At 40.5% G+C, this 23,226-nt stretch overlaps 1 protein-coding gene across 2 annotated transcripts in view; it reads left to right on the forward strand.

Annotated features, from left to right (window-relative positions):
- Window positions 1–23,226, forward strand: part of GABRB2 (gamma-aminobutyric acid type A receptor subunit beta2) — a 207,096-nt gene that overhangs the window by 155,489 nt on the left and 28,381 nt on the right. For both annotated transcript variants that reach the window (XM_036315108.1, XM_036315109.1), the window contains exons 6-8: window positions 15,285–15,422; window positions 17,309–17,461; window positions 21,107–21,348. In XM_036315108.1, the coding sequence (XP_036171001.1) occupies window positions 15,285–15,422; window positions 17,309–17,461; window positions 21,107–21,348 (533 nt within the window). The remainder of the gene's footprint in view (window positions 1–15,284; window positions 15,423–17,308; window positions 17,462–21,106; window positions 21,349–23,226) is intronic.

The raw sequence follows: 23,226 nt of genomic DNA on the forward strand, positions 1-23,226 counted from the left end.
ATTTACTAGTAGTTATTTAAAAACCAATAGAATTTTAAATACTAATAAGGCAGTAATATACTAATTGTTTTTACAATGAGGTATTCAATTCAAAAACATTTTTAAAGTGCTGTAATCTACACTAATAAGAGAGAAACATGGTAATTGGCGTACAACCGCTACCCTTTTCATTGGCTAATCAGCGAGATATGCAAATTAACTGTCAGCCAAGATGGCGGCCGGCAGCCAGGCAGCTTGAAACTAACATGAGGCTTGCTTGCCTCAGTGACGGAGGATCGTTGGAGGAAACCAACGTTCCCCACCTGTGGCTGCAGGCCTCTGAGCGGGCAGTTTAAGAAACATTGTAACAAATACCGCCGGACTTCAGCCAGCAGATTCGCAACATTGTAAGCAAAGACCAGAAACCTACTTTCAGCCGCGGAGGCCTAAGAGCTGGAGCCAAGCCTCAAGGTAAAGCTGGCCCAGAATAAAAAAAAGAAAAAAAGGAGCGGTTGGGAACTTCAGTCACTCCCAGCCTGAAAACAGCCCTCAGCCCCTCACCCAGACTGGCCAGGCACCCCAGTGGGGACCCCCACCCTGATCCAGGACATCCTTCAGGGCAAACCAGCTGGCCCCACCCATGCACCAGGCCTCTACCCTATATAGTAAAAGGGTAATATGCCTCCCGGCACCCGGATCAGCGTGACAGGGGGCAGCGCCCAAACCCCCTGATCGCCCTGCGGCTCTGTGTGTGACAGGGGGCGGGGCCCCAACCCCCTGAGCAGCCCTGCTCTGTGCCTGATAGGGGGGAGCTCCCCAACCGCCCCCCCCCCACGGGCCCTGCTCAGTGTGTGACGGGGTAGAGCCATAACCTCCCCATCAGCCCTGCCCTGAGTGTGAGAGTGGCGGCGCCCCAACCCCCTGATTGGCCCTGCTCTGTGGGTGATAGAGGGCGGTGCTCCAACCCCTGATGGGCCCCGCTCTGTGCATGACAGGGGGTGGCGCTGCAACCTCCCCATTGACCCTGCCTTGAGTGTGACAGGGGACGGTGCCCCAACCCCCCAATTGGCCCTACCCTGAGCGTGACTGAGGGTGGCATCACAACCTCCCAATCTGCCCTGCTCTGTGCATGACGGGGCAGCGCCCCAACTCCCCAATCGGCCCTGCTCTGAGCCCAACCAGGGGCTGCACCTAGGGATTGGGCGTGCCCTCTGCCACCCGGGAGCAGGCCTAAGCCAGCAGGTTGTTATCTCCTGAGGGGTCCCAGACTGCGAGAGGGCACAGGCCGGGCTGAGGGACCTCCCCTCCCCCCCAAGTGCACAAATTTTTGTGCACCGGGCCTCTAGTAGAAATATAAAGGGCAGGGAATTTGAGATAAGATAGTTCTTAAAAAATATAAACCATCCATGACTAGTGTAAATTATTCCCAACCCATAATTCTCATTTGTCAGAAGTTGGTTGTGATGGCTGAGAATTAACAGGTTAAAGCAACTACTGTGTTATTGTATAACTATTGCTATGTTAGATGCAATGAGAGATAGATAATTACCCTACAACATTCAGCAGTCCAATTGAGGAACTAAGTTTAAATAAGTAGCAAGAAAAAAAACAAGTCATTTTAATATCCCCCTTTAAAAATAAATGTCACCAGCCACCACTGATTAATTTTTTGGTAAGTTCATATCCTTTGTACAGTAAAATTCTTCTAAAATGAAATATTTACTTAGTAGATAACAAAGTAGACATATAGACTGACATTAAGAGAGAAAAAGTTTTAAAATGCCATGTTATATAATGAGAAAATGTCATAATTGTGAGAACCGGTTCAGTTATGTGTTTTTAAAATGGCATTTTTACTCCTTAGCTCTCATATACTAGATGCTTTTACCAATATTTGAAAGACAGCTTGTTTATCATTCATGTCTTATGTAAATTTGCATATTTATATATTAATCTATCCTGCTCTGAGACCTGTAACATTTTATACAGTTTTTAAGTCCTCCAAGTAAATGCCAATAAATTTGTATTTTGGATTATTCATAGGCCGTCTGAATTTATCTGGGTTGTGGTTTTAATGATAAGAATACAATAGAATTTAATGACTCAGTTTCTGGAGTCCCATGAATAAAATATAAAAGATGAATTTAATTTGCAAGGCATTAATGAGGAGTTCCTGTGCACCACCCCCCTTCTGATATCTTTTACAAGAAATCTAATTATTTTCACTCATTATAATTATGAAAGCTGTAAAAGTCAGGTCATATATATTTGCATATGTTTTATTTTTTAATCACTTTGAGGGACTGCAAACTGTTCCTCCAGAGAAAATTCAAAGAAAAAGAAAACTAGGTCTGCTTTCAGGTAATCCACATGGTATCTGAGCTAGCTTTGAACTTGACCGCCGTGGCACTCTCAGGGATTTTTGGTCTTTCATCTTCAGAAATCGATGATGCAAGCACATCCGTTTCCTTTCCATTTTCAATATTCTATACTTGGTTTAACCAAAATGAAGTCAAGAACATTGGGGTTTTTAAGACCAGCACTAGCCAAGTTGTATACACAACACATTGCTCTCTTGTGTCAGATTCCAAAATCCTAAATATCAAAATAAACTTAAATGTTTTATTATAATTTCCAAACACTTTGGAGAGTTCTGTAAGTGTCCTTGATTGAACAGCTGGGTTTCTCATTGTGCACATCCTTGTATTTGCTCATGAAATAACAGCAAAGATATTAAAAAGAAGGAACTAGCTAACCTTGTTAAGCATTGTATTTTACAAGTAGAACTCAGCTTTTTTCCATAAAAACTCCATGAGTAGTGATGGATATCATCATCATCATCATCATCATCATCATCATCATCCCAATTTACAAGTGAGAAAATGAAACAGAGAGAGCAGTTAGGAAACTTGCTCAGCTATTACATAAGGAGAGCTATATAATGAAGACCCTTTGGATTATTCTGTGTTATTATTGGGTGTCTTTTTTATTCATTCAGAAGATATTTAATGCCAGCCATGTGCCAGGTAGTGTGACAGGAGCAAGAGACAGAGGTATAAACATGATGAATACCTTATCAATGCCAAGCATCTGGATAAACCACCATTGCCCAAATCCACCTGTGCATTGCATAATTATTTTGTTAATTCTATTATATATTCAGGGTTGAATATATTCACTCTAAAATGTATGAATACCTCCAGCAATTTATGGAACATGTCTGGGTGGGCATGTTTTATATCCTAAAATAAATAAATAAATAAATAAATAAATAAATAAATAAATAAATAAAATGCATATGGTCAATAGGTTTGATAAAAGTCTGGGTTTCATAATAATGTTTCTATCTATTTAACAGCTGCTAGGCATCTCCTATGCAACTGTAGAGCAGTGCCATAGCTGGTGCCTCTGCCTGCAGAGAGCTGCTGTTAGATTTGTGGTGCTGGACAAAGACAGTAGATACTGGAGAGAGGAAGCTGCAGGACCAGAAACACACCCCTCACTAGGTTAAACTTAATCCTCTATTGGAAATGGTGAGAGTTTTCTCTCAGCCTCTTATTCTGAAGATGGCTGCATTTGACAAAAGCTTTTATAAGAACACACACACAATTGCCTTCTGATTTCATAAATACCTTTATTTATGCTTATATACCAATTTTGCAATGTCCTGGGGTCCAGCCCCAGTGGGTCCAGGGGTTCCCCAAAGGTGTGGACGGAGTCGGCGAAGAAGGAATGACACGGAGACAGCGTTCAGTTGATCAGCAGCCTAGCCAGGATCTCTAGCCAAGTTCTGGTTAGGATCTACAGCCAGGTTCTGTGTCCATGTTCTCTTGCTAGGTTCTCCAGCCAGGTTCTCCAGGTTCTCCAGCCAGTTTCTGTAGCCATGTTCGCTCGCTAGGTTCTCCAGCCAGGTTCTGTCCAGGTTCTCCAGCCAGGTTCAGTCACCAGGTTCTAGTCAGGTTCTCTTGCTATGTTCTATCCAGGTTCTGTAGCCAGGTTCTGTCTCTAGGTTCTTCAGCCAGGTTCTCTCGCTAGGTTCTGTCTCTAGGTTCTTTGGCCAGTTTCTGTCCAGGATCTTTTGCCATGTTCTCTCGCTAGGTTCTGTCTCTAGGTTCTGTCTCCAGTTTCTGTCCAGGATCTTTTGCCATGTTCTCTCCAGCGAAGTTCTTCTGTCTCTAGATTCTGTGTAGGTTCTGTGTCTAGGTTCTGTGTCCTGTTGTCTTGTTATATCTGTATTTATACCAGTTGATTCCAATCCTATCAACCTCTATTCCAAAGGTTATCTCCATTCCAGGGAGTAAAGATTATGTAGCTTAAGCATGATTGTTCGTAGTTAAAGTGATTAATTACCCGCCTGGCACTTAGTTAAGGGGTTTTATTCCTTCCCTAACTTCAGGGGAAAATCCCTACCTGGGGAAACAACCTTCCTCAGAGAGGTGACCTTGGTTAAAACACATAGCACGAAGGGGAGCAAACATATTTAGAACAGTATGTCATATATGCCAGGTCCCTTGAAACAGCAAGGATGGACCAGCTCCCAGCAGCAATGCATTTCTAACTATCGAGGTTAATTCTCTGAGCAAATTTCTTTTATCTTTCCATTTTAAACTATTTTATCAAAGGTGGGATTGTCATTGATTTAAAACATTTCCATAACAGAGATGTGTGCAAATAACAAATGAGAAATTAGGTTATATTTGAGCTGAAGCTCTGAACTGTGAGGGTCCCAGGGTCATATTAGAAAAGTTCTCTTTTAGGACAGACACCCCCATCCTGAGGATAAGTTAAAGAATATAATGAGGTAGATTAATGGGGAGTGAGAAGCTCTTTTCTGAGAATCTGTGTCTTATGCCATTCCCTTGAACTTTCTTTAAAATCAAAGTTTTATATGCAGAAAGACATTGTCTAACAAAACAAAGGGCTCTAAGTGAGATCACACTAATAAAAATGTTGGTGGTTTATAATATAATAAAACTACAATTTTGGTTACAATATAATTTAAGATGTTCTCAACTAAACAAGCCTTTTCAAAATCATTAGCTATTATCCAGAAGCCTATAGATGCAAAACCAGAAGTTCAAGTCTCAACGCTTGCAAAGAACTGTATGACTGCATCATTGCGCCTATGAATAAGGAGGACTGCAGATTTCTAGAAAAGTTAAAACGCTGCCTGAGCTCTGCTATAGTTTATATAAATTTTCTTTTTTTTTTTTTTGAGCTTAATACATGTTTATTTTTTTTAATTAATTTATTTATTTATTTAATTGCTTAAAGCATTACAAAGGGTATTACATATGTGTCTTTTTTATCCCCCGCCCTTGACTATCCCCTGGCCTCCCCCACCCCCCAGCGTCCCATGTCCATTGGTTATGCATATATGCATGCATACAAGTCCTTCGGTTGATCTCTTATACCCCTCCCTCCTGCCCCCCAACTTTCCCCGGCCTTCCCTCTGCAGTTTGACAATCTGTTTGAGGCAGCTCTGCCTCTGTATCTATTACTGTTCAAAAGTTTATAATGGTCTCTATTATCCATGAATGAGTGAGATCATGTGGTATTTTTCCTTCATTGACTGGCTTATTTCACTTAGCATAATGCTCTCCAGATCCATCCATGCCATTGCAAATGGTAGGAGTTCCTTCTTTTTTACAGCAGCATAGTATTCCATCGTGTAGATGTACCACAGTTTTCTAATCCATTCATCTACTGATGGGCACTTAGGCTGTTTCCAGATCTTAGCTATGGTGAATTGTGCTGCTATGAACATATGGGTGCATATATCCTTTCTGATTGGTGTTTCTGGTTTCCTGGGATATATTCCTAGAAGTGGGATCACAGGGTCAAATGGTAGTTCCATTTATAGTTTTTTGAGGAATCTCCATACTGTCTTCCATAGTGGCTGCACCAGTCTGCATTCCCACCAGCAGTGCACAAGTGTTCCTTTTTCTCCACATCCTCTCCAGCACTTGTCGTTTGTTGATTTGTTGATGATAGCCAGTCTGACAGGTGTGAGATGATACCTCATTGTTGTTTTGATTTGCATCTCTCGGATGATTAGTGACTTTGAGCATGTTTTCATATGTCTCTTGGCTTTCTGAATGTCCTCTTTTGAAAGGTGTCTATTTAGGTCCTTTGCCCATTTTTTGATTGGATTGTTTATCTTCCTTTTGTTAAGTTGTATGAGTTCCCTATAAATTTTGGAGATTAGGCCCTTATCAGATATGACATTGGCAAATATGTTTTCCCACACAGTGGGTTTTCTTGTTGTTTTGTTGATGGTTTCTTTTGCTGTGCAGAAGCTTTTTATTTTGAAGTAGTCCCATTTGTTCATTTTCTCTTTAGTTTCAAGTGCCCTAGGAGCTGTATCAGTGAAGAAATTGCTTCGGCATATGTCTGAGATTTTGTTGCCTTTGGATTCCTCTAGAATTTTTATGGTTTCCTGTCGTACATTTAAGTCCTTTATCCATTTTGAGTTTATTTTTGTGTATGGTGTAAGTTGGTGGTCTAGTTTCATTTTCTTGCATATATCTGTCCAATTTTCCCAACACCATTTATTGAAGAGACTATCCTGGCTCCATTGTATGTTCTTGCCTCCTTTGTCAAATATTAACTGAGCATATTGGTTCGGGCCAATTTCTGGGCTCTCTATTCTATTCCATTGATCTATATGTCTGTTCTTGTGCCAGTACCAGGCAGTTTTGAGAACAGTGGCTTTGTAATACAGCTTGATATCTGGTATTGAGATCCCACCTACTTTGTTCTTTCTCAGGATTGCTGCAGCTATTCGGGGTCTTTTTTTATTCCAGATGAATTTTTGGAGAGTTCGTTCTAGATCTGTGAAGTATGCTGATGGTATTTTAATGGGAAGTGCGTTGAATTTATAGATTGCTTTGGGTAGTATGGACATTTTAATGATGTTGATCCTACCAATCCATGAACACGGAATGTTCTTCCATTTGTTTATGTCTTCCTCTATCTCTTTTTTCAACGTCCTGTAGTTTTCTGAGTAGAGGTCTTTTACCTCTTTAGTTAAGTTTATTCCTAGGTAGCTTAATTTCTTTGGTGCGATGGTAAATGGGATTGTTTTTGTAATCTCTCTTTCTGAAAGTTCACTATTGGTGTATAGAAATGCCTCAGATTTCTTGGGGTTAATTTTGTATCCTGCTACATTGCCAAATTCATGTATTAAGTCTAGTAGTTTTTTGATGGAGTCTCTAGGGTTTTGTATGTATAATATCATGTCGTCTGCAAATAAGGACAGTTTTACTTCCTCTTTTCCAATTTGGATGCCTTTTATTTCTTCCTCTTGCCTAATTGCAATGGCTAACACTTCCAGTACTATGTTGAACAGGAGTGGTGAGAGCGGGCATCCCTGTCTTGTTCCTGTTCTTAGGGGAAATGGTGTTAGTTTTTGTCCATTGAGTATGATGTTGGCTGTGGGCCTGTCATATATGGCTTTTATTATGTTGAGGTATGATCCTTCTACTCCCACCTTGCTGAGAGTTTTTATCAAAAATGGGTGTTGGATTTTGTCAAACGCTTTTTCTGCATCAATTGATATGACCATGTGGTTTTTTTCTTTCAATTTGTTTATGTGATGTATCACATTTATTGATTTGCGGATATTGTACCATCCTTGCATCCCTGGGATGAATCCTACTTGGTCATGGTGTATGGTCTTTCTGATGTACTGCTGGATCCGATTTGCTAAGATTTTGTTGAGGATTTTGGCATCTATGTTCATAAGCGATATTGGCCTGTAATTCTCTTTCATTGTGTTGTCTTTACCAGGTTTTGGTATTAGGGTGATGCTGGCTTCATAGAATGAGCTTGGAAGTGTTCCTTTCTCCTGAATTTTTTGTAGTAGTCTGAGGAGGATAGGTTTTAGTTCTTCCTTGAATGTTTGGTAAAATTCCCCTGTGAAGCCGTCTGGTCCTGGGCTTTTGTTTGATGGAAGCTTTTTGATGACTGCTTCAATTTCTTCCATAGTTATTGGCCTATTGAGATTTTTAGATTCTTCCTGATTGAGTTTTGGAATGTTGTATTTTTCTAGGAATTTGTCCATTTCTTCCAGGTTGTCTAGTTTGTTGGAGTAGAGCTGTCCATAGTATTTTTTAACAATCATTTGTATTTCTGTGGGGTCTGTTGTTATTTCGCCCCTATCGTTTCTGATTTTGTTTATTTGGGTCCTCTCTCTTTGCTTCTTGGTGAGCATGGCTAGAGGTTTGTCAATCTTGTTTATCCTTTCGAAGAACCAGCTCTTGGTTTCATTGATTTTCTGTATTATTTTTTTGGTCTCTATGTCATTTATTTCTGCTCTAATCTTTATTATCTCCTTCCTTCTGCTCACTCTGGGGTTTCTTTGTTGCTCTCTTTCTAATTCTTTGAGTTGTAGAGTTAGATGATTTACTACCATTTTTTCTTGTTTTTTGAGATAGGCCTGTAGAGCTATAAACTTCCCTCTCAGGACTGCTTTCATTGTGTCCCATAGGTTTTGGATTGTTGTGTTTTCATTGTCATTAGTTTCCAGGATGTTTTTAATTTCTTCTTTGATCTCATTGGTAACCTGCCGGGGTCCAACCCCAGCAGGTCCAGGGGTCCCCAAAGGTGTGGACGGAGTCAGCGAAGAAGAGATGACATGGAGACAGCGTTCAGTTGATCAGCAGCCTCGCCAGGATCTCTAGCCAGGATCTCCAGCCAAGTTCTGGTCTGGATCTCCAGCCAAGTTCTGCTTCAGATCTCCAGCCAGGTTCTGTGTCCATGTTCTCTTGCTAGGTTCTCCAGCCAGGTTCAGTCCAGGTTCTCCAGCCAGATTCAGTCACCAGGTTCTAGTCAGGTTCTCTTGCCCATTTCTGTAGTCAGGTTCAGTGCAGGATCTTTTGCCATGTTCTCTCGCTAAGTTCTGTCTCTAGGTTCTGAGGCCAGTTTCTGTCCAGGAACTTTTGCCATGTTCTCTCCAGCGAAGTTCTTCTGTCTCTAGAGAACGTTCTGTGTAGGTTCTGTGCCTAGGTTCCGTCTCTCTTGGTTCCGTATTCTAAGTTCTGTGTTCTAAGTTCTGTGTTCTAAGTTCTGTGTCTTGCTGTCTTGTTGCATCTGTATTCATACCAGTTGATTCAATCCTATCAATCTCTATTCCAAAGGTTAGGGCGTTTCTTATCTCCATTCCAGGGAGTAAAGATTATGTAGCTTAAGCATGATTGTTCATAGTTAAAGTGATTAATTACCCACCTGGCACTTAGTTAAGAGGTTTTATTCCCTCCCTAACTTCAGGGGAAAATCCCTACCTGGGGAAACAACCTTTCTCAGAGACCTTGGTTAAAACACATAGTGCCAAGAAGGTGAGCAAACATATTAAGAACAGTATGCCATATATGCCAGGTCCCTTGAAACAGCAAGCATGGACCGGCTCCCGGCAAATTCCCCCTTTTTTATTTTTTAAAAGCGGGCATTAAAAAGAAAAACCTCAAATGCTCTCTTATATCCATTTTAAGAGTAGGATTGGCACTTTCTGCTATTACCTGAGTCCTGATCTATCACCCCAGGGAGAGCTTGCCAATCCTGCACTTTCCCAGGGTAGAAAGGCTGCAGTGGGGTTAAGGATAAGGCTCCTTGGGCCTACCTTCTCCCATGCCATTACATTTACCTTTCCTTCCTCAGAAAAGCATGGACATACTTCTTGTATAAAACGTTCTGTCTGACTGGGAGTAACTTTAATTCCTCTGCTAGCAAGCATATATGTTAAAAGATCAATACAGAGTCTTATTTCTTTAGACTCGGTATGGCACATCTTCTTAATCTAAAGATCAATACAGAGTCTTCTTTCTTTGGACTCAGTATGGCACATCTTCTCAATCTAAGAATCAATACAGAGTCTTCTTTCTTTGGACTCAGTATGGTACATCTTCTCAATCTAAGTTCTGTACTATCCACCTTCTTACCCTACTTATCCTCTATAGGGGGGTCTGCAATACCCTGGTGGAGTCCTATCCGTCCCGAATGTGGGGGTTCTCAATGGGGGGGGGGTTACCTAGGGGAATCCTGTTCCAGGGGTTCCCAAAGGTGTGGACGGAGTCGGCGAAGACTATCCACCCTCTTCCTACGGTGGAGTCCTATCTGTCCTGAGAGTGGGGCTTACCTAGGGGTCCCTGTTCGGGCGCCATATGCCGGAGTCCAACCCCAACAGGTCCAGGGGTCCCCAAAGGTGTGGATGGAGTCGGCGAAGAGGGAAAGACTCAGAGGCAGCGTTCAGTTGATCATCATAGCCGGGTTCACTTGTCAGGGTCTCCAGTGAAGTTCACCAGGTTCTCCAAGTTCTCCAGTGAAGTTCTGGTTCGGATCTCCAGCCAGGTTCTGTGTCCATGTTCTCTTGCTAGGTTCCCCAGCCAGGTTCTGTCCAGGTTCTCCAGCCAGGTTCAGTCACCAGGTTCTAGTCAGGTTCTCTTGCCCATTTCTGTAGTCAGGTTCAGTCCAGGATCTTTTGCCATGTTCTCTCCAGCGAAATTCTTCTGTCTCTAGTTCTGTGTAGGTTCTGTCTTCTTACATCTGTATTTATACCAGTTGATTCCAATCCTATCAATCTCTATTACAAAGGTTAGGGCATTTCTTATCTTCATTCCAGGGAGTAAAGATTATGTAGCTTAAGCATGATTGTTCATAGTTAAAGTGATTAATTACCCGCCTGGCACTTATTTAAGAGATTTTATTCCCTCCCTAACTTCAGGAGAAAATCCCTACCTGGGGAAACAACCTTTCTCAGAGACCTTGGTTAAAACACATAGTGCCAAGAAGGTGAGCAAACATTTTAAGAACAGTATGCCATATATGCCAGGTCCTTTGAAACAGCAAGCATGGACCGGCTCCTGGCAAATTCCCCCTTTTTTATTTTTTAAAAGCAGGCATTAAAAAGAAAAAAACCCAAATGCTCTCTTGTATCCATTTTAAGAGTAGGATTGGCGCTTTCCGCTATTACCTGAGTCCTGATCTATCACCCCAGGGAGAACTTGCCAATCCTGCACTTTCCCGGGGTGGAAAGGCTGCAGTCGGGTTAAGGATAAGGCTCCTTGGGCCTACCTTCTCCCATGCCTCTACATTTACCTTTCCGGCACCTTTCCTTCCTCAGAAAAGCATGGACATATTTCTTGTATAAAACGTTCTGTCTGACTGGGAGTAACCTTAATTCCTCTGCTAGCAAGCATATGTGTTAAAAGATCAATACAGAGTCTTATTTCTTTAGACTCAGTATGGCACATCTTCTTAATCTAAAGATCAATACAGAGTCTTCTTTCTTTGGACTCAGTATGGCACATCTTCTCAATCTAAGTTCTGTACTATCCACCTTCTTACCCTACTTATCCTCTATAGGGGGGTCTGTAGTACCCTGGTGGAGTCCTATCCATCCCGAGTGTAGGGTTCTCAATGGGGAGGGGGCTTACCTAGGGGAATCCTGTTCGGGCGCCAGATGCCGGGGTCCTGCCCCTGCAGGTCCAGGGGTCCCCAAAGGTGTGGACGGAGTCGGCGAAGAAGAGATGACATGGAGACAGCGTTCAGTTGATCAGCAGCCTCGCCAGGATCTCTAGCCAGGATCTCCAGCCAAGTTCTGGTCTGGATCTCCAGCCAAGTTCTGCTTCAGATCTCCAGCCAGGTTCTGTGTCCATGTTCTCTTGCTAGGTTCTCCAGCCAGGTTCAGTCCAGGTTCTCCAGCCAGATTCAGTCACCAGGTTCTAGTCAGGTTCTCTTGCCCATTTCTGTAGTCAGGTTCAGTGCAGGATCTTTTGCCATGTTCTCTCGCTAGGTTCTGTCTCTAGGTTCTGAGGCCAGTTTCTGTCCAGGAACTTTTGCCATGTTCTCTCCAGCAAAGTTCTTCTGTCTCTAGAGAACGTTCTGTGTAGGTTCTGTGCCTAGGTTCCGTCTCTCTTGGTTCCGTATTCTAAGTTCTGTGTTCTAAGTTCTGTGTTCTAAGTTCTGTGTCTTGCTGTCTTGTTGCATCTGTATTTATACCAGTTGATTCAATCCTATCAATCTCTATTCCAAAGGTTAGGGCGTTTCTTATCTCCATTCCAGGGAGTAAAGATTATGTAGCTTAAGCATGATTGTTCGTAGTTAAAGTGATTAATTACCCACCTGGCACTTAGTTAAGAGGTTTTATTCCCTCCCTAACTTCAGGGGAAAATCCCTACCTGAGGAAACAACCTTTCTCAGAGACCTTGGTTAAAACACATAGTGCCAAGAAGGTGAGCAAACATATTAAGAACAGTATGCCATATATGCCAGGTCCCTTGAAACAGCAAGCATGGACCGGCTCCCGGCAGTAACCCAATCAATATTTAATAACATGCTTTTCAGCTTCCAAGTGTTTGAGTATTTTGGGTTGTTTTTATTGTAGTTTATTTCTAATATTATGCCATCGTGGTCTGAGAAGATGCTTGGTATGATTTCAATCTTCTTGAATTTGGGGAGACTTTGTTTGTGACCCAATATGTTGTCTATTTTTGAATCTGTCCTATGAGCACTTGAGAAGAATGTATATTCCGTGGCTGTGGGATGAAGTGTTCTGAAGATGTCAATTAAGTCCATCTGATCTAGTGAGTCATTTAGGATTGCTGTTTCTTTGCTGATTGTTTGTCTAGAGGATTTATCCAGTGAAGACAGTGGTGTATTAAAGTCCCCTACTATGATTGTATTGTTGTCGATCTCTCCTTTGATATCTTCCAGAAGATTTTTTATGTATTTGGGTGCTCCTGCATTGGGTGCATATATGTTTATCAGGGTTATATCTTCTTGTTGTATTGATCCCTTTAGTATTATGAAGTGGCCTTCCGTATCTCTTGTTATGGCCTTCACTTTGAGGTCTATTTTGTCCTATATAAGTATTGCTACCCCAGCTTTCTTTTCTTTTCCATTAGCCTGAAAGATATTTTTCCATCCCTTCACTTTCAGTCTGTGTGAGTCCTTTCTAATGAGGTGGGTCTCTTGTAAACAGCAAATGTATGGGTCATGATTTTTTATCCATTCAGCCACTCGATATCTTTTGGTTGGAGCATTTAGCCCATTTACGTTTAAAGTTATTATTGAAAGGTACTTGTTTGTAGCCATTTCTTTTTGTGTGTGTGGCTGTGTTCTTTCTGGGATTTTTATTTCTTCTTTTTACACCAGTCCCTTTAGCATTTCTTGCATTGCTGGCTTGGTGGTGATAAACTCCCTTAGCCTTTTTTTGTCTGTGAAGCTTCTTATTTCCCCTTCAATTTTGAATGATAGCCTTGCTGGATAGAGTATTCTTGGATTCAGTCCTTTGCTTTGCATCACTTTGTAAATTTCCGTCCATTCTTTTCTGGCCTGATGTGTTTCTGTTGAGAAATCATTTGATAATCTAATGGGAGATCCCTTGTATGTAACTTTCCGTCTCTCTCTTGCAGCCTGTAAGATTCTCTCTTTGTCCTGAATATTTGCCATGGTAATTATGATGTGTCTTGGTGTGGGTCTTTTCGGGTTCACCTTGCTTGGGACTCTCTGGGCTTGTGTGACTTTTTTCTTCCCCACCTCAGGGAAGTTTTCTGATATTATTTCTTCCAATAGGTTTTCTAATCCTTGTTCCTCTTTCTGTTGTTCTGGCACCCCTATTATTCGTATGTTGTTTCGTTTCATGTTGTCCCAAAGCTCCCTTAGGCTCTCCTCCTGTCTTTTAATTTTTTTCTCCAACTGAAGTACAGTTTGGGTGTGTTTTGCTTCCCTGTCTTCTAATTCACTAATTCGGTCTTCCGCTTCTCCTAGTCTACTGTTGATACTTTCAATGGTGTTCTTTTTATATAAATTTTCAAATCAAGGGCATTGCAGTTCTTTGAAAAATATTTTTTTCCACTTTTATGGAGATCTTTCTCTCTCTCTCTCTCTCTCTCTCTCTCTCTCTCTCTCTCTCTCTCTCTCTCCCTCTCTCTCTGAAGGCAATGTGGTTTCTTCAAAACCATAAGAGCTAAGAGTCAGAGGATTGTAATTATAGACCTCAGTGCTACACTAGCCAGTCACATATCAAAAGGCAAAGAACTTAGGCAATCTTTTTAATTTGTTTCATTGCTTTTGTAATTGGGGGAGCAATATCTGTCCTGTTTCCTCTCTCTCTCTCTGAAGGCAATGTGGTTTCTTCAAAACCGTAAGAGCTAAGAGTCAGAGGATTGTAATTATAGACCTCAGTGCTACACTAGCCAGTCACATATCAAAAGGCAAAGAACTTAGGCAATCTTTTTAATTTGTTTCATTGCTTTTGAAATTGGGGGAGCAATATCTGTCCTGTTTCCTATACTTTAAAAATTCAACTGTCGAGATACAAAAGTTCTTTGAAGAGATAATTAGGATACACAAAGATAATATGTGCTTTTATGGGAGGTTGTGGGGGATTAGTTCATATAATATCAGTATTTACTGGATTTCATTGCATGCTTCCCTGTACAGCATTGTTTACAATCTAATATGTGGTTATTCGTTGCAGTTATATATGTGCTTAGTTATTAGAATATGTGTGCTTATTCTACTCTGCCCCACGGATTGAAAATATCATTATAACAGAGGACATGTCTTTATTGTACAGAGTCCTATCCCCAGCATCTGTGCATTGATGAGCATAGTAGATGCTCAGTAAATAGTTGAATGAATGGAAGTATACCTCCTAAATGCACTGTGCATTGGTAGTATACACAATACATTTGTATTTATTTCTTGAAACTATTAGAATCAATGTTGTTTTGAGGTTTGTTTTGGAGAGAATTTTGGAATTCAGATATGCTACAAAATCAAATTTGGAGGTCATGTCTATGAATATTAACAAATTAATGACTCCCTTAATAATCATTTCTCTTCTGACTTGAAACTCAAATATCTTATATAGAGGGGGGAAGTTTGATAGTATTCAGTGCTGTATTGATAACTTAAATGATATTCCTCTTCTTTTGTCTTCTCTTAGAGTGTCGTCTGGGTTATGTAATAATATGATACTGTTTGAGAGAATGAGATTTCATACTCAGATAAATCTAGGTTCAAGTTCCAACTATGCCACTTCCTAGTTGCAAGACTTAATGTGAGCTGTTAATTTCTCTGAGCCTGTGATTCCTCTTGGGGGCCTAATTATGCTTCCCTCATGAGTTTGTTGTGGGAATTAAATGTGCTAATATACTTGAGGTGCTTAGCATGGTACCTAACATATAATAACGCCCTCTAACTATAGCTATTGTCATTTACATAATTCATCTACTAACCTTATTCTGTCTGTCTGTTTTTCATTTTGTGCGTCTGTGTGTGTGTGTATGTTTTCTGTACAGATGGATATACCACTGACGACATTGAGTTTTACTGGCGTGGGGAAGATAAAGCAGTAACGGGAGTGACAAAGATTGAACTTCCACAGTTCTCTATTGTAGACTACAAACTCATCACCAAGAAGGTTGTTTTCTCCACAGGTTTGTATCAGGGAAGAGGGCTAAGGTAAAAGAGTCATCATCGTTTATAAACAGGGGTCACTTATATCAGGATCGGGTCCCAGAGAAGGATGGTGACTCTAGAAGACAGATCTGCTGAAAACCCTCAGGTCCCCAGCAAGCCCATTGCTCATTTGCAGCCCATCTGGTTTTTTTCCTGAAGGCACCCCCAGCAATGCTGAGAGACTTAGTGCTGTCTCTCTCATTGGCCAACGAAGGGACTAATTGTTGTACACAGAATAGAGCAAGGAATGAAGACCTGGGTCAGTTGTTCCCCTGATTTTATGTATCTCACAGAATTGATCATCATTCTTTCAAATACACTGGGAATAACCAAGTCACAGTTCACTCAAGTCTGACCACAGCGAAATTCTCTGAATAGAATAGGGTAGGAGAATTTCACATTTCCCTCGGAGGACGGGAATTGCTTTATGTAGTGCGACTCCCTGTTTTGCAGGTAAACACCTTTCCAGATCCTGAGGTTATCCTGATGCCTTTGCTGCCCTTACCCTACTAGTATTGAGGTTTCAGGTTGTCAAACTTGGTTTCATCAGCACAAATTTTTAACCAGAAAGCCCAGTAAAGTGGTAATTTGCTACATCACTCATTAAGGGGGAAAATAATCAGCCCACAGGAATATGTTTCATTGAAGTGAATCCCGCACATGAAAATAGCTAGCCCTATAACTGTAAATTTTAAGTTTCCCCTCTGATTTGGGTACTTCCTGTCCCTAAAAACAACTTCAGGCAAGAGTTGCATGACTTAGTAAGAATACAGTGTAGGCTTTGGCTTTAAAAAAAAAAAGATCAATAATAACAGAAACTTTTCGTAAGTATGAAGTCTTTTGAATTGCTGAAACTCTATAGAAATGAGTTCCTACTTAAAATACTCTTACTTTCATATTAAGACACTATTTATCAGTGTGAACTATTTATGTTCTAAGGCTGTGCTCTGTTACATATATTGTCTAAAGTATAAATCCCAGATCACCACAATCAAAGGATCCCGCTTCAGGAATGTGATGCTTTAGCTGTATCTCCCACAGATATTTCTCAGGAATAGTGATTCTCCACCTTTGAGTAGGTCAGGGATCCCTTTATGAACGGGGTGGGGAATCTTTATTTCTGCCAAGGGCCATTTGGATATTTATGACAGCATTCGCGGGCCATACAAAATTATCAACTTAAAAATTAGCCTGCTCTATTTGGTCAAACATTTAATTAACTCGCCACTAATGCCTTGGCAGGGCTAGACCAAATGATTTTGTGGGCCTTATGTTGCCCATGGGCCAGACGTTCCCCACCCCTGCTTTAGAACTTGGATGAATACACTGATTTTAGAAAAAAAATAATAATGCCTACACTTGAAACCCATCCTGAAATTTCAGGGAGTTGCTGCATTGTCTGAAGTACAGCCATTGATCCGGACTTAAAACAACCCTGGGGCTTTGTGTGTGTAGAGCTAGCTATCTTTTACTAGCATCAGAGTGTGCAACCTGATTCTTATATGCAAAACATACCTTAACGGGTGGACTAGCTAAGAAACAATTGAGGGGGGACAAAGGGACTGTCCCAAATTGTCTTGTCATCACAGTTTTAGATAATGAGTATTTTTTGATCCAGTACATGAGGCCGAGCAGAGAAAACCGGGAATTCTGTTAATGATGAGAATGGGATGTAGTCAACATGGAGTAACTCCTGTTAATTAAAAACCTAGTGTTCTCAGACATCTTTTGCAGAAGAAAGTGTTTACTCTTCACCAGAAGCTAAACTTGAATTTAGGAAAATACACAGACTGTTTAGGGGGCTTTAAAGGAAAGTATCCTACAAGTATTGATTGGTAATGATGATCTAAAATTGCCTTTCTAGGTTCCTATCCCAGGTTGTCCCTCAGTTTTAAGTTGAAGAGAAACATTGGATACTTTATCCTGCAAACGTATATGCCTTCCATCCTGATCACTATCCTCTCTTGGGTCTCCTTCTGGATTAATTACGATGCTTCAGCTGCAAGAGTGGCATTAGGTAGGCCATTTTCTGTTTGCTTGCAAAGTTGACTCATGCATGTGTGCGTGTGTGTGTGAGTGTGTGCATGCATGTGTGTCCAAACATGCACTTTCCTTCCCTGGAATTTGTAACACATGATGAAACCAGACTGCACACATTACAAGGATTTGACTCTGAGACTTTGGGTGATCTGATTCAGCGTTAAATCAATTAAACACATATTAGAGCTCTTTCATGTCAGAATTAGTTAACTAGATAGCTGTTGGTAATGTAATTAGTCCCATCTGTGTGATATTTTTATTGAAGCATAATTCCTGTAATATCGCTTGATAATTATTAAATTTCTATCTGCGCTTCTTTACCTGGGAAGATGTCCCTCCCATCTTTTTGTTGTTCTGAGCAAAAAAAAACAAAAAACAGGAAATGTAGTGTGTAAAAAGTAGCTAAGCAGAAAGAAGTCTAAAGTCTTATGAATATTTTGGACTGGCATGGCAGGGGACAGGAGAAAACCAAGCAAAAATTTTGGGAAATAATCTATGGCATCAGATATCTAATGCTTAATTTTTCTTTTGTTATAAGACCAAAGAAAGAGAATAAATTCTATTTCATGGACATTTTTATGATGCTAACTCCAGATATGGTAAATTTATGACCTTTTACACGATCTTTATTACTTTGAATTCTGACTATTTCCTTTCAATTTTGAAATGTTAACTCCTCCACCATGAGATCTCAATGCAACTGTTACTTCCTTGGAGAAGTCATTTATTTATTCATTCAACGAGTACTTGTTGAATGCCTACGATGTGCCCTGCCAGATACTCTCAGCACTGGAGATGAATCTGTGCCCTTCTAGAAGTTATGTTCCAGCAGTAAAAGATAGACAATAAATTGAATAGCCATGCAAATTATATAATATGGTCAGTCTATTGAGGGAAGTAAGCAAGCGGGAGGTTAGTTATGCCAGGGGGTACAGTTTAGAATAATCAGGGTAGAATTTACTCAGAAATTGTCAATGGAACAGACTTGAAGAGGATGAAAAGCCACAGTTACCTGGATAGGAATATTCCAGTCCGTGAGCACGTCAATGAAGTGGCAGTGAGGCAAATGCAGAGAGAGTTCAGGAGCTAGGATAGTGTGTGTGCGGGGGGACGGAAAGATTATGAAGTGGTTTGGGGGCCATAATAAAGGCTTCACTTTTATGCTGAGCAACAGAGTTATTGAGCAAAGAAGTAACATGATTTGATTTCAGTTTTGAAGGAATCACATTGGCTGCTGTGTTGAGCTTAGATTGTGGTAGTTCAAGGAAGGAAGGGAGAAGTAATGACCTCCTGTTCTGAGTCCAATCCCTGTGCCTTAACCTCTTAAAGTGCTAGCTAGAGAGCTCCCCTCTGTAGGCCAGCCACTGTTACGCATTCTTTTGGTTTCTGATGTCATTTTCCTCCTGGTACTGGAAGATCCTTTGGAGAAAGGTCAATATCTAATTTTGCTTCCATTACATCTATAGTGTCTCTCATAGAAAATGATGTTCAGTAAATATTTGCTGAATAAAGGAATGAATGAAATTTGTAAATATCTTATTTCAAAGTGAATATTTGTTATCTATTTTATGTCTATTACATGAATAATAAGTAATATATTTACTTCTTTATATAAATTTTATTTTATTTTTTCCATCCCCATTTATCCCTTCTATACCCTCTTCCACCCCCGCCCCCTGCAATCACCACACTGTTGTCCATATTCATGAGTTCTCTCTCTCTCTCTCTTTCTCTCTCTCTCTCTCTCTCCTCTTTTTCCCCCAATTCATCCATCTCCCTATGTGAACAATTTATTACTAGGTCAGAAATGCCTTAAAATGAGATTTAGATAAATAGTAAAATCAGCGTTGTCAGTTTTATGATATACATGCCATACAGGATAATCTGTGGTTGACATAAAGAAGAGAAAAATGAAATTGGGAAATGTTTCAAAAAGATTCATATTGTAATAAAAAAGAAACATCTGAGAACTGTAAGACACTTAGCTCTAAAGCAAGGCCAGGGTTTTTCTGGTCATGCTCAGAATCAGATGCTCAAATTTATTTTTTCTGCTGAGCCAGTGTTGCCCAGTAGTTGAGCATCGACTCATGCACCAAAATGTCACTGGGTCAAATCCTGGTCAGGCCAGAGGCCTGGGTGGTGGGCTTGATCCCCATTGAAGGACATGCAGGAGGCAGTTGATAGATGTTTCTCTCTCATTGACGTTTCTATCTCTCCCTCTCCCTCCCTCTCCCTTCTTCTCTGTCTAAAATCAATTAAAAAAACACACATATCTATTAAAAAATTATTTTTTCTATATTTGTTTTAGGAGCATGTATACAAACAAGACAAAAATTATGATCTTATTAGAGAGAGAAAATTAAATCAGGAAACTTATGTTCCAAAAAAAATCACAGAAATGAAACGTAACTTCTGGGATGTGTTATTGGGTAGTGTTTAAGGACAGGTTTCTGAGTTGGAGAGTTCCCAGTTCATATGTAGACTGCCTAACCTTCCACCTGCGGGATCTTGACTCTGAGCTCTGCCTATTTTCACAAGGAACTTATCCTACCAGGGACTCTGGACCCCCGTGCTTTTTCCTGCATAGCAATGTCTATCCCTCCAATCATACCTTTGAGGGAAACTACTTCCCCAGTTAGAGGTGCTTACATAGCTGGATGAATAATTATAATTATAAATGCCATTGCTTAGTGTGGCATTTTCCATAAGGAATCTTGCAATACTTCTGTATAATTTATCTGTGTATTACATGCCTCGGTGCCCAATTTAGAAACATGAAGTTTAGGTTTCAACTTCTCTATTATCCTCCATCTGCAGTTTCCACATTTTTACAATCATTTGTCCATATCATCTATAAAATGCATTGATTGATTTTTGTACTGTTGTAATTATTTTATTTCCCCTTCCTAACAAATTATTCGGGGGTGGGGGGGACACTTTAAGGAGTATTCTTTATTCCTGTCTTGTATGCTTCTCTATCATAAACACAATTTGTCCTTATATCTCCCTGCTCCAAGCTGGCCAGTGGCCCCACATTGCCTATAATTTCAAGTTCAAACTCCTCATTAGGCTGTGTATATATGGCCCTCCATGATGTAGCTCTTACTTAACCTTCAGTCTCCTTACCATTCTCCCCACCATATCCTCACGTACTCACGTTGACTTTTTGGGAGTCTTTCAGTGAGCTGTATACCTTCACCCCACACAGAAAGCTCTCTCCACCACCAATGCCCTGACGTCAGTCCTGGGTTGTCTGGGTCACTCCCACTCACTCTTCAAAAAGGAACTCCAAAACGTGTGTTTCCTCTATATTCTCAACATACAGCCTACAGGTATCTAACACAGCAACATTTAAATCACTTTTCAACCCCCTCCCATTAGGTATATAACTGTAATATATAAATATAACTAAAGAAGGATTCTAAATAAGTAATGTTTATTACAAATAGATAATTTGTGCATATCTCCAGGGCCTGTCACAGAGCTGGACTATAATAAGTGCCCAGTAAATATTTTGTGGCATATAGGAATGACTAAAAGAGTACAGTAATCTTTCCAGCTGCAATGAGAGCAGCAAGGACACAGGAGCATCATTATTCTAACTCTCTTTTTCTTTTTCCAGGAATTACAACTGTCCTTACAATGACCACCATCAACACTCACCTCCGGGAAACTCTCCCTAAAATCCCCTACGTGAAGGCCATTGACATGTACCTGATGGGGTGCTTTGTCTTTGTTTTTATGGCCCTTCTGGAATATGCTTTGGTCAACTACATCTTCTTTGGGAGGGGACCCCAACGCCAAAAGAAAGCAGCCGAGAAGGCGAGCGCCAACAGTGATAAGATGCGCCTGGATGTCAACAAGGTAAATGCAGGGGCAGGCCTTCCTTGCTTCTTAAACTCATAGAAGAATGCCAGCAATATAGGTCAAAGGTCTTGTTTAACAAATGAGGAAACCATGGCCCAGGGAAGAGAACGGGTAATTTTCCACAAATCATGAAGATAATTAGCGATGCCCAAATCTGTGGCACAACAGTTAGATGCCCTTTACCTTAACACTAGGGTTGCCCAGACCACAGTCACCTGAAAACCACCTTGGTGACTTTTTCAATCTATGAGTATGATGTGTGCTATTATTTACTTTATAGTTCTTGAATTTTACTCACATTATTTTAATTTATTTAAAAAGGAAATTCCGTATCACACAAATCAGTATTACTTGCTAAAAGATAAGCTTAGGTATAAATAAAAATTTTAATGATGTTATTAAATACTAGGTTATACTAGATGAAGGCTCTTGGATTTAGAAGGGAGATAAGCAAGTACAGAGATGTATTTAAGACTTACCAGCAGCAAACTGAGACTTTCTCTTTGAAGTCATCAGAAGGAGGGGGGAAGGGGAGGGGAGAAAAGAATCGTTTTCTCCTTAAGTGACAGATAATTACTGAATGCCTTGCACATGTGCCACTTAAAATCACTGAAGCATTTGACTACAGAAGGCCACTATCCTGCTTAAATCGGGCATAGGCAAAGAATAATTCCCAGTTATAAACTGGTTCATTCTTTAAGGCAGTAATTCTCAGCCTTCAGCACCTGGTTGAATGACTGGGAGAGCAGTAAAAATACTGAAGGCTGGGTGTCTTCCCCAGATATTCTGATTTTATTGCCCTGGGGTATGCCTGGGCATCGTAGTTCAGAGTGCTGGAACTAGGAAGACAGTAATCCTTCTAAACCTCTGGAACTGTTAACCATACCACTGATTATATAATTGATGTTTTAATATTTCGAACATCAATTTAATTCCAAGGATAGAAGACCATAAATAACATCTATCATTGAGTTTTATTTGGAGCAAATCCAGTGAAAGCTGCTGGCTCACTAATGTCTCCACGTATCCATAGGTCTGATAATTGATGGGCTATTCTCTAACCAAAGGCACTCCTTTCCTGGGAGATGTTATTTGTAAGGATGCAAATCTTATGTACGGCCCTTGAAAGCCAAGGAACCAAGGCCTGGGAAATTTTCAGTTTCTTTCTAGTGTCTGAGGCAGTGGTTCTCAACCTTCTGGCCCTTTAAATACAGTTCCTTATGTTGTGACCCACAACCATAAAATTATTTTCGTTGCTACTTCATAACTAATTTTGCTACTGTTATAAATCATAATGTAAATATCTGATATACAGGACGGTCCTAGGCGACCCCTGTGAAAGGGTTGTTCGACCCCCAAAGTGGTCGCGACCCACAGGTTGAGAACCACTGGTCTGAGGTTTCGGTTATTGAAAACTGTCCATAGATTCCAATGTAGCATTGAGGCTCTCAGGCTGTGCTCTTTGAACCCATTTTATGATTGCCCTGATACAGAGGCCTTAATAAAGGAAAGAAAATGAATAAATAAATAAATAAATAAATAAAAGCTGTCTCATATTCCTTCCTTTTGAAATGAGTCTAAATCAATTACCTAATGCAAAGCTGACTTAATACCATCTGATCCTTTTTTTCACTTTCATCTCTCCAATTTTTTTACACCAATTTGCATTTAAATGACAAATTTAAGACCTAGAGAGTGGCATGTTGACAGCAAACTGATGGTTTTAAATTCAGGGTACTGAGGTGGAGGTGCCCTTGTGGTGGTGAAAAAGCTGGTTGTCTTGGCTGACGGTGGACCCACAATTCAGAATATAGAATACGAGAGAACAACAGACATACCTACACTTCTTCTAGGGCAGTGACCAAAACGCAGGCA

Source organism: Myotis myotis, unplaced genomic scaffold (genome assembly GCF_014108235.1).
Source record: "Myotis myotis isolate mMyoMyo1 unplaced genomic scaffold, mMyoMyo1.p scaffold_m19_p_6, whole genome shotgun sequence".
Taxonomy (NCBI): domain Eukaryota; kingdom Metazoa; phylum Chordata; class Mammalia; order Chiroptera; family Vespertilionidae; genus Myotis; species Myotis myotis.